The 12,919-nt window shown below is 47.5% G+C and overlaps 1 protein-coding gene across 2 annotated transcripts in view; it reads left to right on the top strand.

The window, feature by feature from the left end:
- epb41a (erythrocyte membrane protein band 4.1a) overlaps positions 1-12,919 on the top strand; it is a 44,728-nt gene that overhangs the window by 19,987 nt on the left and 11,822 nt on the right. For both annotated transcript variants that reach the window (XM_086177611.1, XM_086177614.1), the window contains exon 17: positions 11,414-11,542. In XM_086177611.1, coding sequence (XP_086033737.1) covers positions 11,414-11,542 — 129 coding nt within the window. The remainder of the gene's footprint in view (positions 1-11,413; positions 11,543-12,919) is intronic.

The raw sequence follows: 12,919 nt of genomic DNA, 5'->3' as shown, positions 1-12,919 counted from the left end.
AACATGTCTAGCTAAGCTTACCTGGGAGGTTCCTGTGGAGGCTCTCAGACCTCCAAGTCCTGGTCAGTCGTTTGTCAAATCTTATTGTGACAAATGGACTGGAAGACGTTCCTACCCTCGCCCCGGAGACTTCTTGGGTTCTCACAGACCGTTCGGGAGCTTCTGGTACATAAGTGCTGGGGGTCGGGCGCTGGTCCAAGTTGAGAGGGTTCGATGCAGGTTGATGTTTGTGTTGTTTGGAGAATAATGGTTTCGAACCTGAGCTGGAATCTGGACAGGTAACTCTAAGGCTAATGTGTAGTACCGAAGAAGTCCGTTAGCTCACCTGTGCTGAGGCCCTTTCGGGGAGTCACCAAGGCCTGGTTTGGGTTGTTGGGTGCAGACCCGTCTTGGGAGGGATCTCATCACGCCGTTGTACGTGGGCCAAAGGTTGGTCCCCTCCTTCGTTCAGTGGCCTTTCTCCAATTTGACAAAGATGGCTTCGGCTGCAGAACAACTAGTCCATTAACGTAACCAACCCTCTCAACGCGCACCAACGCCCGACCCCGACCCTAGCATCAGCGTACCTGAACCGCCCCAGTGTTTGTTCCGACCGAAGAAGCCTCAGGGAGGAAGAGGAGCGACATCTCGGAGCAGAGAAACCAAGTTCGGTTGCCACGGCAAGATCGGACAAAGATATCTGAGCGGATATCTGAGTCGTGATCGAAGCAGTACGTTGTAAGTCGGCGCTTGTATCGCATTTATCAACAGGCTAGCTATCAGTAAATGCTAGCTAACGTTTCAATAGCACGAAGGGGGAAACATCTTGAACTACACGCTTGTCAATTGCCCAGCCCTGTTCGTAACTCTCAGAAACACCATCTGAAAGAAAAGCGCCCCGACGTAAAAGTGACGTTCGTCGGCCGGTCAGTTTGAAGCATATTGACGCGTCGCTCCGCTCGCCCCTCGCCTCGGCGTTAGCTTCGCTCTGGCTGCAGCAGGCATCGGTCGGCTCGCTTCGTCCACCAATGGGAGGCATGACCGGGTCCGCCCCGATGATTCCCTTGCATGGGTCTTGCGCCTGGCTTGATCGGGGACAGGCGGAAGGTTAAAAGTACACTGAAAAGCAAGCAACAGATAAAATGAACCATAGCCAGAAGACTGATCCCCGCCCCCCCTCCTCTTCATCTGTCTCAATCTATAATCATCCCTGTACCCGTCCCTCACTTTATGTGCTTTTCTGTGTCTCCTGTCTTGTATCTGTGCTTTCGCTGTCCGCACCTCCCTTCCCTCCCCTCCCAGCCCAGACCCGGCTCCTTTGTCAAATCCCCTCCATCCCCTTCTGCGCAACGTCCACTGTCCTTCCCTTTGTATTCAGACAATTATTCTGAAGGTCAGGGAGGATCCGATTCCTCCGGCCTGCCAATAATTCAGCGGTCTGCGACCCACATCTTGAAGGCACAGTTTCTCGGCCAGACATGAGGTTCTGCGCGCGTAATCACATGTTATTTTCTTTAATCAAGTTTGACAAATTCTCACCTTGACATATTATGGTCCCGACAGTCCAAGACTGTCGATTTTCATACCCGCGGAGGATTCTTGCAGAGGACAGAGAATGCCTCCCCTAAGCCCATCAAGCGGAGACTTTCCCTTCCTCAATTCCTGTCCTGTTTACTACCCTCAGTCCAGAACCGCCATTTTCCCTGCAGTGTCACTCACTCTTTGTCATGGTGACTCAGCAACAGGTGTCAGACAGATTGGGGATTCGCTCTAAACGAGACACAAACCTGTGACTCGCGCTAGCCGCCGCGCCACAGTGTCACCAGATAAACCCAAATAAATGAAACCCCTTCCCGGGTGGCTATCTCAGGCATACTGCGCATGCAGAATTGCCACCGTCCTCCGGCAAATCGGTCCAAATGAGACCTACACTAGACTCCCCCCCCCCCCCCCCCCCGAGCGGTATGACCTCGCTGTGTTCAAAGGCTGCCGAAAATTCCCGTAGGAGTCTCACGATGTGCTGTTTTGTATGCTCTTCTATGATAACACCCTCTTCCCCCCCCTCACGGACACAAAGGATACTTGATTTAAAAGCTGCAGAACGCTTCTTGCACACTCATGCTGCTTTGCCTCCCGCTCCCCACCCATCCATTCCCCCCAGCCTTCAACCCTTCTATGTCCTTCTCTCCCGTCAGTTGACCATAGTCCACTTGTCTGCTCATTGTTATCTGTCTCTCTTGGTCTGTCACTGCCGAGCACAGCGAGGGAGGCATTCTCTGTCCGGACCCAAGGTAAGAGCATGTAGCGCGTCCCCGGCGCCAGGAAGAACACCCGTGCACGTACAGGCGCACCTGCTGAAAGAAGATGAGGAGGACAGTGATATAGATTGGGTTGATGAAGGAGAGGATGTGGAAGAAGAGGAGGAAGAGCACGCCGGAGGTCATACCGTAAAGGTCGCTATCAGTATGCCGGTTGAGGGAAGAAGCTTGGACAACCCTTGCGTGTTAAACCCAGCCAGGCTGCAGCATACCCGGATGTCCTTCTTTCTGTCGGGCCTGCTGCTGATGGCCCTGACCATGCTGTGGCTGGCTTTTATTTAAAAGACCAGACTTGTGAAGATCCAGTTCCACAGGCTAAACCCCTGTGACCCGTGGACCGCTGAATCCAAGTGCTTTTTGTCATCCCGCTACCTTAAAGGCACCGTTTCGGTTCGTACCTTCGCACCTCTTCGTTTGTGTCACCTTCAACAAACAGCGACCGCCGGTGACCCGTTTTCACGAGCTCTGGAAAATGTTTTATTTTTGTTTGTTTTGTTTTGCATCGGAAATTCTAACCTGTACTGCCAGCTTGTATTAGGTTTAGCTAACTTTCAAAGTAACTCCCGGCGAAGCAGCCGCATTCACTAAACCACAAAGACACCGGGCCTGATTCATGTTTTGCAGAAGCGCAGAAAGTCGAACTTTTCCCCCAGGAGATATCCGGTCTGTTCACTCGTCTGTTTCAGTATTTCTTCACAGCTGTGAACATTTCGCGGTTCTCCCTCAGATACTGCGGGCCATTGTGTTTCAAATATCACCAAAGATAACACTTTCCCAACATAACACATCAGGGGACAGTTGGAAGGGAAAGTCTGAACTGATTGCTTTGTGCTGTTTGCTACAGTGTCCGCAAAATCACTCCAGGGGAAAAAAAAGTTTCAGGGAATGAATAGATTGCAAAGTAGTCAGTGCAGAAAGCTAAATTGAGGACAGAGGTGAGCATTGGCGAGTAGCTCATGGTTTCATGCCAAGAAAGAGTACTACAGATGCAGTATTTGCTTTAAGAAGATCGGTAGAGAAGTACGGAGATGGTCAGAAGGAGCTGCCCCGTGCTTTTGTAGATCTAGAAAAAGCATACAAGGTGGTGCCACAAGGGAAGCTGTGGTTGTACCAGGAAGTCTGGGGCGGCAGAAAAGTACCGTCATTTCCAGATTATAAGCCGCTATTTTTTCCACGCTCTTTGAACACTGCGGCTTAAGCAACGATGCAGCTAATTTATGGGTGGGGGCTAACAAGCTTCACGCCGCCAAAACATTTAGCCTCGTCACATCGGACCAATGAAATGACCGTGAAATTCTGAACCGAACACCGAACAAGACGACTTTAATGGTTTTAGTGCGCAAGAGGACGGCAAAGTTTGCGATCAGCTAACAGCTAAAATATGTTCTTGTGTAAATATTTCATGTTACAACTCGGACACCTGCGGACCATATATGAACCAGTGACGTGCAGTCAGGGGAGGCAGGAGAGGCCGTGCCTCACATGCCAATCTTTGAAAGAAAAAACGTCAAATGAAAAAAAAGAATAAAATGGTTGTATCTATCAGTGACTTTCAGTATCAAGGTCTTTTTCATTTAACTTCTCCAGTTTTAGATTGATATTTATTCATAATTGCTGGATTTTCACATTTACTGAGAACGGACATGTGGTGAGGCTGTGGACTGTTAAGCCTCATCATAGATTGCGCCATGACAGCTGACTTCTGGCGTGCGCTGCACCGAGACCTTATTGCTGACTCTGTATGTTGCTATTAAAATGTTTAAACAAATGTTTAAACAAATGTTTAAAAATGCTATCTAAGCTACATTTCCAATATACAGTATTTTTTGGCGACAACTGTATGCAAGTTACTAGTTTCTTTTGCTGAGTGATTGTAAAACGCCTGTAGAGTCGCTAAGTGAGGCACGCAGTTCTCGTGCCTCACCGGCCTTGAACCTGACCGCAGGTCACTGATCCGAACACATTTATTTATTCAGTTATTTTTAGCCGGTGCGGTTCAATTCAGGTGCGCTCAACAGTCTGGAGATCACGGTATTTTAGAAAGGTGCAGGACATGTATGGACCAGTGGTGAGGTGTGCCGTAAATGTGACAGAGGAGCTCCAGATGGCGGTGGCAGTGCATCGTTGATCTTCTCGTAGCCTCTTCTTCAGTGATAGCAGGCTGACGGATGATGTCACACACAGGAATTGTGATGTTTGGAGATAATCTGTCGTGAGAGCAGGGCGGGGAAACATCTGGACAGGAGAAGAATGAAGGCGACAGCAAGACAATGAACTGTGTGAGAATGAGAAGGACCCGAAAAGGAACGACGGGGCTACAGGGCGTGGAGATAAAGAAGGCGGAGGCTTCTAAGAACGGCAGGTCAACAGTTCAGACGGTTGGGAGAAGAGGTGAAGAAAGTTGGAATGGGTGGAGAAAAGTGTCAGGGGTGATGAAAGAGTATCAGCCAGAGTGAAGGGAAAGGTGAGAACTAGTGGACCCTTGACTGGAATGCAGGAAAGTCGTGAAAAAATAGTGGCAATCAGTGTTTCACACCACAGCTGTGGAAAAAGACCGTTAGGAGCTCCAAAGTTCCTCAGCGACCGAAACTTCACCGTCCTTGTGCGACGTAACCGATGTGTGAAAGTAGGAACTCACATCCATACGTTCCGTCGGAGGTTCCCTTCGCGGGCTCAGAGTGTTTCTACCCTCAGCAGCTCACATAGTTCTGTAAAAACACAAGCTCCTTTATGAACTCTGCAGGAGAGACGCTCAGATGCAGAGGGATCATTTAGCGGCACTCCATCTCCAGAAGGTCGTTAAGCACTCGGTGATTTCCACGAGATTTCTTTCCTTTTTCCAACCATATTTTAACATACTCACCTGAAAGTGGCCTCTCAGAACTCCTCTTACCTTCTCCGGCGTACCACTTTAAGACCTACAGTTCCACCGTAGCCAGGTATGACGCTCTGGTTCTTCACCTTTCCCGTCCCTGTTTCGTTGACAAGTCGTTGGAAAGTCAGAAAAAGAGAAAACAAATAAAGATTTCTATTCAGGTTTGAATAAACCAGTTTTAGGGAACAGCGGTGCGCTCGCCCAAAATGCAAAATTGCATATTTCGACCATTTCCAGCCTTATTAACGGCACTCAGAGAAACTAATTGTATTGAGAAACAACTGCAGCCACTTAACACGGCAAACCAAGCCATACAATGGCAGAAACAACTGCGATTGGTTTTTAACGATTTGCAAATCATCATTGATGCGAAATTAAGTCGGGTTTTTTTTTAACCAAAAGTGGCATTGTCTCGCTTTGGTGGCTTTTCTATTTACTGTATTTATAGGTCTCTCTCTCTATATATATATATATATACATATATATAACACCACAGTCTACAACACAACATAGCACTTGGCTAGCATGATAGCATTTTGTGCTAGCTAAGAATCCGTGTGCTGTTGTGTTAGCGTGGGTTAACCGACGCTAACATCGGACCAAGTATCAGCAGACAATCAGGTTGAGTTGCGTTCACAGTCACGACGAAGCACTCAGGAAAACGCCGCGCCCCTTTTTTTTTTGGCAGTTAAGGCGACAAAAATCCCAACTTTGCGTCGGAACCGCGACTCGGTGTACTGAGCGTTGATCCGAGTCTGATGGAACGCAAACTTCGTGGACTTCCAGATGTTAAAAACAGAAGCTTCAAGAGGGGACATGTAAGGCGGTAGCAGGGGATGAGTCCGTTTCGGGGTTCCGCAACCGGAATGATAAAAATGAAACTATTCTCCGTTCGCCGAGCTACAATATGTTCTCTTTGGCGCCGCCCGAGCTTTCGGGGACATCTTATCAAGCCATGTGTCACCGTCGCAAGTTTAACATGACTCAGACTGAAATCACATCAGCGCCGAGCCAATTCAACACGGCGATTCTTTGCATGCATGAGTATCTGCATGGGAAGCACTTCCAAAGAAACTGTTCATGTATTTATTTCCGGGAAGGGAACAAAGCATCAGGCTAAAATCCGATTTCACCAAATCCTAGCTAGAGCGCTAGCTAGCGACGTAGCATGTTCCATGTATGGGCGTGCCTTCAGAGGAACATGCAGAAGGCAAGACTCCTGATTAGGGAGGAGCCAAAAGAAGAAGAAGAAGAAGGAATTAAATCTGGGAAATGTTTCAACTATGCACCTAGACTTAAAAAGAAAAGCAATGTATTCATGTATAATAAATCATTCAACTTGTATGTAGGCTAACGTGTTGGTTAGCATCAGAAATTCAAAGCAGCATCCAAGAGTTGTTTACGGGACTCCAGAAGGATCCGGACAGTTACCATTTGCTGCTCCTCCTCTTCACGACGCCAACTTCTTTTCTTATTATTTTGACGGCGCCGATCTTTTGCACACCCGGCTCCGAACCCGATGCGCGTCGTTCGCTTTCCACGGACCGAAGTCGGACGCTTCCCTCCCGCAGGCCGCCGTAGGACCACGCTTTCTTCTTGCCGTTTCGTGGAGAAATGTTTACATGTACGTGGATTTGACAGAAAAAAAAAAGAACATTCGAGCTTTAAAACCCACACTGTATATTTACGATATTTACGATACTTTCTCAACCCGCCGCTTTGGTGACACTGGAAAATTTTAATGTTTACCCTTTCACACTGTTGGTAGAACTGGCTTTCAACATGTGTTTGCTACGTTTACAATACTGACATTTGACAAGGTACTAATAAAAAGTCTGCCTTTCCAGCAACGTGATGGTGGCTGTTTGCACTTTCCGACGAATCCTCTGAACTCCGAGTCACTGCGAACCTGTACTTCACGTTTAGCCCAACTGATCCCTTGTCTGGCTTGAAATGTATTCAAACTGTTGGTGTTATGTGCTATGCAGCTATTTAGAGATAATAAATGCATCAAATATTGCATGTTTTCGCTTGAATATTTAGATTTATATACTATTGCCCGCTTTGCCTTAACAGAGTACACATCTCCTTCAACCCTCTCCGGTGGGAATTTCAGCACCAGTTGACGGCGAGGTTCGCAGACTCACTAGTTCCCCGAAGGATCAATACTTGGCATGCGTTTAGGCCAAAAAGCAGCGCTTAGTGTAAGTGGGGAGTAGAAACGTAAGGATGCTTAACATTGTAGGGGTGTCCCGAGGCAAAGTGGTCCTTGGTGAGAAATCACTAAGTACAATTTAGACACATTTCGACCGTACCATAATCAGGGAGACCGGAAGGCCGAGTCTTCAACCACAAGCCGTCGCCCTGTAGGTTCACCAACCCCAAGTTCATCAGCAACAAGTGCAACGTAACTCTGGGCAATGGACGGAGATGGAGACCTGAGCTTTCCAGGTCCTTGTGTCGGTTCCAGGTTCTTGGAATGCCTCTCTGCCAGAGCTTGTGAAGGAGCTGGAGGAGCACCTGCTGGAAGTAGTTTGCTTCTTCGCGGACACACCACAGCCCTTCTTGTAGACTTCACTTGTCATCATAGAGTAACCTGGAGTCGGTCTGTTGCTGTTGGAGTTCTGTGCAATAATGGGTCGGTGATAACACCGTGTTCGAGCTAAGATTGTTCAAAAGTGTACACTTTAGGTGGAAGATCAATGGAGGACTTTTCTGTAGCACCATCAGCCATCTGTCTTGGGCTCCCCGGTGAAGCGAGGAGCAGAGCTCTCAAGTCGCCCCTGGTGATCAATTGGATCAGGCATGTTCATAGTTGGGAGGTCTACCGGACAGACCCCACAAACCCCGAATGGTAGCTTCGGGCGGAGGACCGTGTCCGCAAGGTCTTCGAGTCAACCTGCGAGGTCTCCATTGCCGAAGAGGCCGCGCTCCGACCCTGGAAACCGATGGACTGCTTCTTCTGGGTTGAAAGGGAGGAACTCAAGTGAATGAGTTCAATTATCATTGGTTCCTTTCACGACCGAGGGGCAGTCGAAGGGAACTGGACGGGCAGATCAGCGTGCCGTCGGCAGTGAGGTGGGATTTGCAGCCACTGCTTTGATGAAGAAGGAGCTGAGCCAGAAAGCAGAGTTTTCAATTTTCTAGTCTATTTAGCTTTTCCAAAGCTAACCTGTGATCAAAAACATTAAGGTATGACTCAAAGAACAAGCAAACAAGTTTCCTTCGCCGGGGGCGACTGGCTTTATCCCTCAGGTGATGGACACAGTCAGGAGGTCAGATTAGTGCCACTGCTCCTCAAAAGGAGTCCGTTATGGTGGTTCGGGCATCTGGCAAAGATGCCTTTGTGCTACTTTCAGTCAAAGGTGACTCCACTTACCACAAACTCACTGTGGTTGACCCAGAGCTCACGAGTTAGCCAGGAACTCACTGGTTGACCAGGAGCTCACTGGTTGGTCAGGAACTCACTGGTTGACCAAGAGCTCACCGGTTGACCAAGAGTTCACTGATTGGCCAGGAGCTCACTGTGGTTGACCAAGAGCTCACTAGTTGACCAGGAGCTTACTAGTTGGTCAGGAACTCACTGGTTGGCCAGGAACTCACTGGTTCTCCAGGAACCCAGTGGTTGACCAGGAACTCACTGTGGTTGACCAAGAGCTCACTAGTTGACCGGGAGCTCACTAGTTGGCCAGGAACTCATTGTGGTTGACCCAGAGCTCACTAGTTAGCCAGGAACTCACTGGTTGACCAAGAGCTCACTGGTTGACCAAGAGCACACTGGTTGACCAGGAACTCACTGGTTGACCAGGAACTCACTGGTTCTCCAGGAACTCAGTGGTTGACCAGGAACTCACTGTGGTTGACCAAGAGCTCACTAGTTGAGCGGGAACTCATTGTGGTGACACAGTGCTCACTAGTTAGCCAGGAACTCACTGGTTGACCAAGAGCTCACTGGTTGACCAGGAACTCACAGGTTCTCCAGGAACTCAGTGGTTGGCCAGGAACTCACTGTGGTTGACCAAGAGCTCACTAGTTGACCGGGAGCTCACTGTGGTTGACCCGGATTTCACTTGTTTACCAAGAATATACTACTGGGATTATTCGTTCCTATTACCGTAATTTCCGGACGATAAGCCGCAACTTTTTTCACTTCAACAACGAAGCGGCTAATATATGTATTTTTGGGAGGGGGGGCTAACGAGCTTCACGTTGCTAAACCATTTATCTACGTCACATCGGACAGATGAAATAACCGGCACTTTCCGAGTCCGTTCAACTCCGACATCGAAGAAGACGACTTTGACGGCAGGAGGAAGCCCAAGATAGCAATCGGCTATCCGGTGCGGCTTATATTGGGATGCGCTCTATAGTCCGAAAATTACGGCAACCTTGGAAAAGCTGTTGTCTGGGACAGGGTACATCTGGGTGAACACACACTTGCATGCAGAACTCTGTGCAGAGATGCTGGCATTGGCCAATGCCTCAATGCTCAAATATCTGAATATGCATCCCGGTATCATGATATATGATGAAATTTTCCATTTCGTGTGATGTGAGATTGACTTACGGTCTGGGGAAGGCAGAAGAAGGAGGCATCACCGTAAACAGGATGATCCTCATCGTCAGTCGCGAGGAGAAAGACGGGCCTAAACCGACACTTTTGCGTCAACGCTGAAACGTAGAAGCACAGCGGCGTCGTAACCTCGGACCAGTATCGTATGACTTGTGGACGCCTCAATGTTCTGCTGCTTCTGATCCCCACCAGGACGAGTCCCCTGCAGCAGTCATGGATACACTGGGGTATTACATCGCCTTCTGGCTTGGGACTCCCTTATTATCCTGTATTATATAATTCCGAGCTCTGCAAGGGGCGAACCGTCGAGCGCGCTTGGATTCTTTCCCTTACGTTGGCCATCATATTTTGTCATATTTATGTATTAGCACAAATTCATCCGCATTTAGCATCATTATGCACGTATGCTAGCATCACATTAGGCGTCTGAAAGGCTCCAGAAGCACTTATTAGTGCTATATTTTGCCTTATTATGCTGACAATTAGCACTGGGATCCTTCAGTTCGGTTCCAGCTTCTTGAAGCTGGTGTAGAGCAGCTTCTTTTAACATCCTCAGAATGTCAGAAGCTTCTTTAAACATGCAAAGCCCACTGCGTTTCTTTTGCATGATAACTTAATGACCTTTTTTTTTTTTTCTTCCCCCCTTCTTTTTACATTTCCCCCTCGATATGCCTTTTTTTTTTTCCCGGATTAATAATATTCTAGAGCTGAACCGCGTCCATCCATATTCCAGCGAACCACCAAGAATCGGGTTAAAACGATGACAGTCCTTCTGGTAAAGGTTTCAGCCCAAAGCTAATTTTCAGTGCTAATTCTTTGGACCAAAACAATATCACCATTTTTTTATTTTGTATGTATTTTAAAACAATGCCACTTTATGCACTAGCTGATAAAACTCAATGCTTGTCGTAGGTTAATTTGTTTATAATAATTTGCATGTATATATATATATACATATATGTGTACATCGCTATATTTGCAAGGGATCTTTCGTTTCTTCAGAATCTCCCTTTTTACGCAAACAAAGATGCAACCTGCCCTCCTGCAGTAAGAGCTGCCTGCAGTCGTGATAAGTATTTCTCTGGTGCCGAGACCCCCGACAGCCGCAGTGGACTGAATCACCGACGCTCACGCCGGCACGAGCTGCTACGGGGCCGAGAGGCTTCAGAAAAAGCGAAAAAAAAAAATAAAATAAATTCTGTACTTTTAAAGCTCTTCTGAAGAGGTTTTTTTTTTTTTTTTTTTTTTTTCTTTCGGAGCCTCGGTTTCAAACGAAGACCAGCCCCTCTGTGATCCTTCTGAGATGCGAGTGTGTGTGTGTGTGTGTGTGTTTGTGTGTGTCTTATCTTGGCCTTGCGTTTACATCGCCTCTTCTAAAAGTTTTTGCAAACACAACAATATCGTCGCTGTATCTTCTTGATTTCTAGTCTCGTGTTACCGAATGAACCGAAAAATCGAATCTGATCCCGAACACCAGCTCTTCGGTCGCGGATCCCGATTTATCCGAGCAGCTTTTAAAGTCCACCGAAAGGATGATCTCGTATCTTGGACGATACAGATATTTAGCTCTGTCCGCTAACGATGGTCCTGAGAGCTCGTTCTTGCGTTCGACGGAAGCCGATAGATCCGGCGTTCTGTGTCCGACGATGTGCTTTCTCGCCCTCGCAGTCTCCTCTGCTGAAAACCCAGATGATCACCATCTCGGATATCACCAACTCCGTGAGAGGAACCGTGGCCTACAAGGACATCCCCGTGGTTCACACCGAGACCAAGACCATCACGTACGAGTCGGCGCAGGTGAGAAGCCGGCAGGGGGGCTTCCCCCGGAGCAACTATGGGTCCAGGCTTTTCAGCAGATCTGACGAAAGTCCAGCACCTTCTACATGGAGGCGCACAATTTGCTGTGACTAGATGGGAGGGCTTAGCTTCTAAGCTGTCATTGGGCGAGAAGAGGGGTTCCCCCTGGATCCATCTTGGGGCCACATAACTCACACCTTCCCACTGCCGGGCTACTCGGAGTCTCAGATGAACCTCCAAGTACGGTATCTTTCGGACCGCGGGAGGAAATCGGAGAACCCGAGGGAACCCGGGACCTTCTTGCTGTGAAGCATCAACCCCTGCGCCTCAGTGGCGCCCCTAGATGCTCCAGCTCTTGCTAGGTTACCCCTCTGCGATCTTAACATTGTGTTTACTCCCCTTGTCCTACGGGTCAATAATGACCCATAAGACAATCTTTGTACCCTAGTGGTGTACAGCCCACATGGAAACATAAACAAAAATGAAGTATCACTTTTTCTACTTATGGGGTCTCTTTAGGAGAAGTAATAAAATTTCAAGTTGGAAAAAAACGGCCCTCAGGATAATTTGAAAGTGAAAAAAATGCATAAAAGACAAGGATTCAATTTTTTTAATCAATTGCAATTCAAGAATTTTCCGCTAGGGGGCGCATTATTTTGGTCAGAGTAGAGGACAATCCGCATCACTGAGACGGACCAATCAGCAGAGGTTATCAATGCACCACCTGCTGCTTGTTAGGACCTTGTTTCTACCCTGTTCTCCACCTCCTGCTACGCCCTCATTAGCCAAAATGTTGTTATCAAAACAGAGTAAAGTAGTTAAAGAGTAGAATTTTCAAAGAAAAATTGACTACGTCCTATTTATTTACGAAGACGCACGGGAAACCTTCGTGCTTGACGTGTTTGCAACAAGTTTCGGTATTTAAGGAACATAATATACGGCGCCGCTACGAGACTCATCAAAAATATGACAGCTTGCAAGGAAACTGAGAAGAGATAAGATCGACCAATCACTGGCCGGTCTGAGGAAACAGCGTCCACTTTCACCCAGAGCTGAGAAATCAGTGCAGCAGCGGTAAAAACCAGCTAGCTAATTGCTAGCGAAAATGTGCAATTTAATGTTAGTCAGCAGCTTCACTACTAACTAGTATGATGGAATTCTACTGTTCATGCAACTCCATACATTTTCAGTATGTATTGTATGTGTTTGCATGTTTCATGGATGCAGTTTACACATTTACAGGTGAAAACTTTCTTCTTTTCACATTTAATAGCACTCGTTTAGTTTGTAAGGTGTAGGCAGGGATTCAATTTAGATTTTATATGTGTAAATGGTTTAAAAATCCCTTTCTTTATAAGTCTCATTAAATCTTAAAGT

Source organism: Fistularia commersonii, chromosome 30, assembly GCF_037954325.1.
Source record: "Fistularia commersonii isolate RoL2024-O1a breed Wild chromosome 30, RoL_Fcom_v1.0, whole genome shotgun sequence".
Lineage (NCBI taxonomy): Eukaryota > Metazoa > Chordata > Actinopteri > Syngnathiformes > Fistulariidae > Fistularia > Fistularia commersonii.
This window is presented reverse-complemented; position numbering and strand designations above follow the sequence as displayed.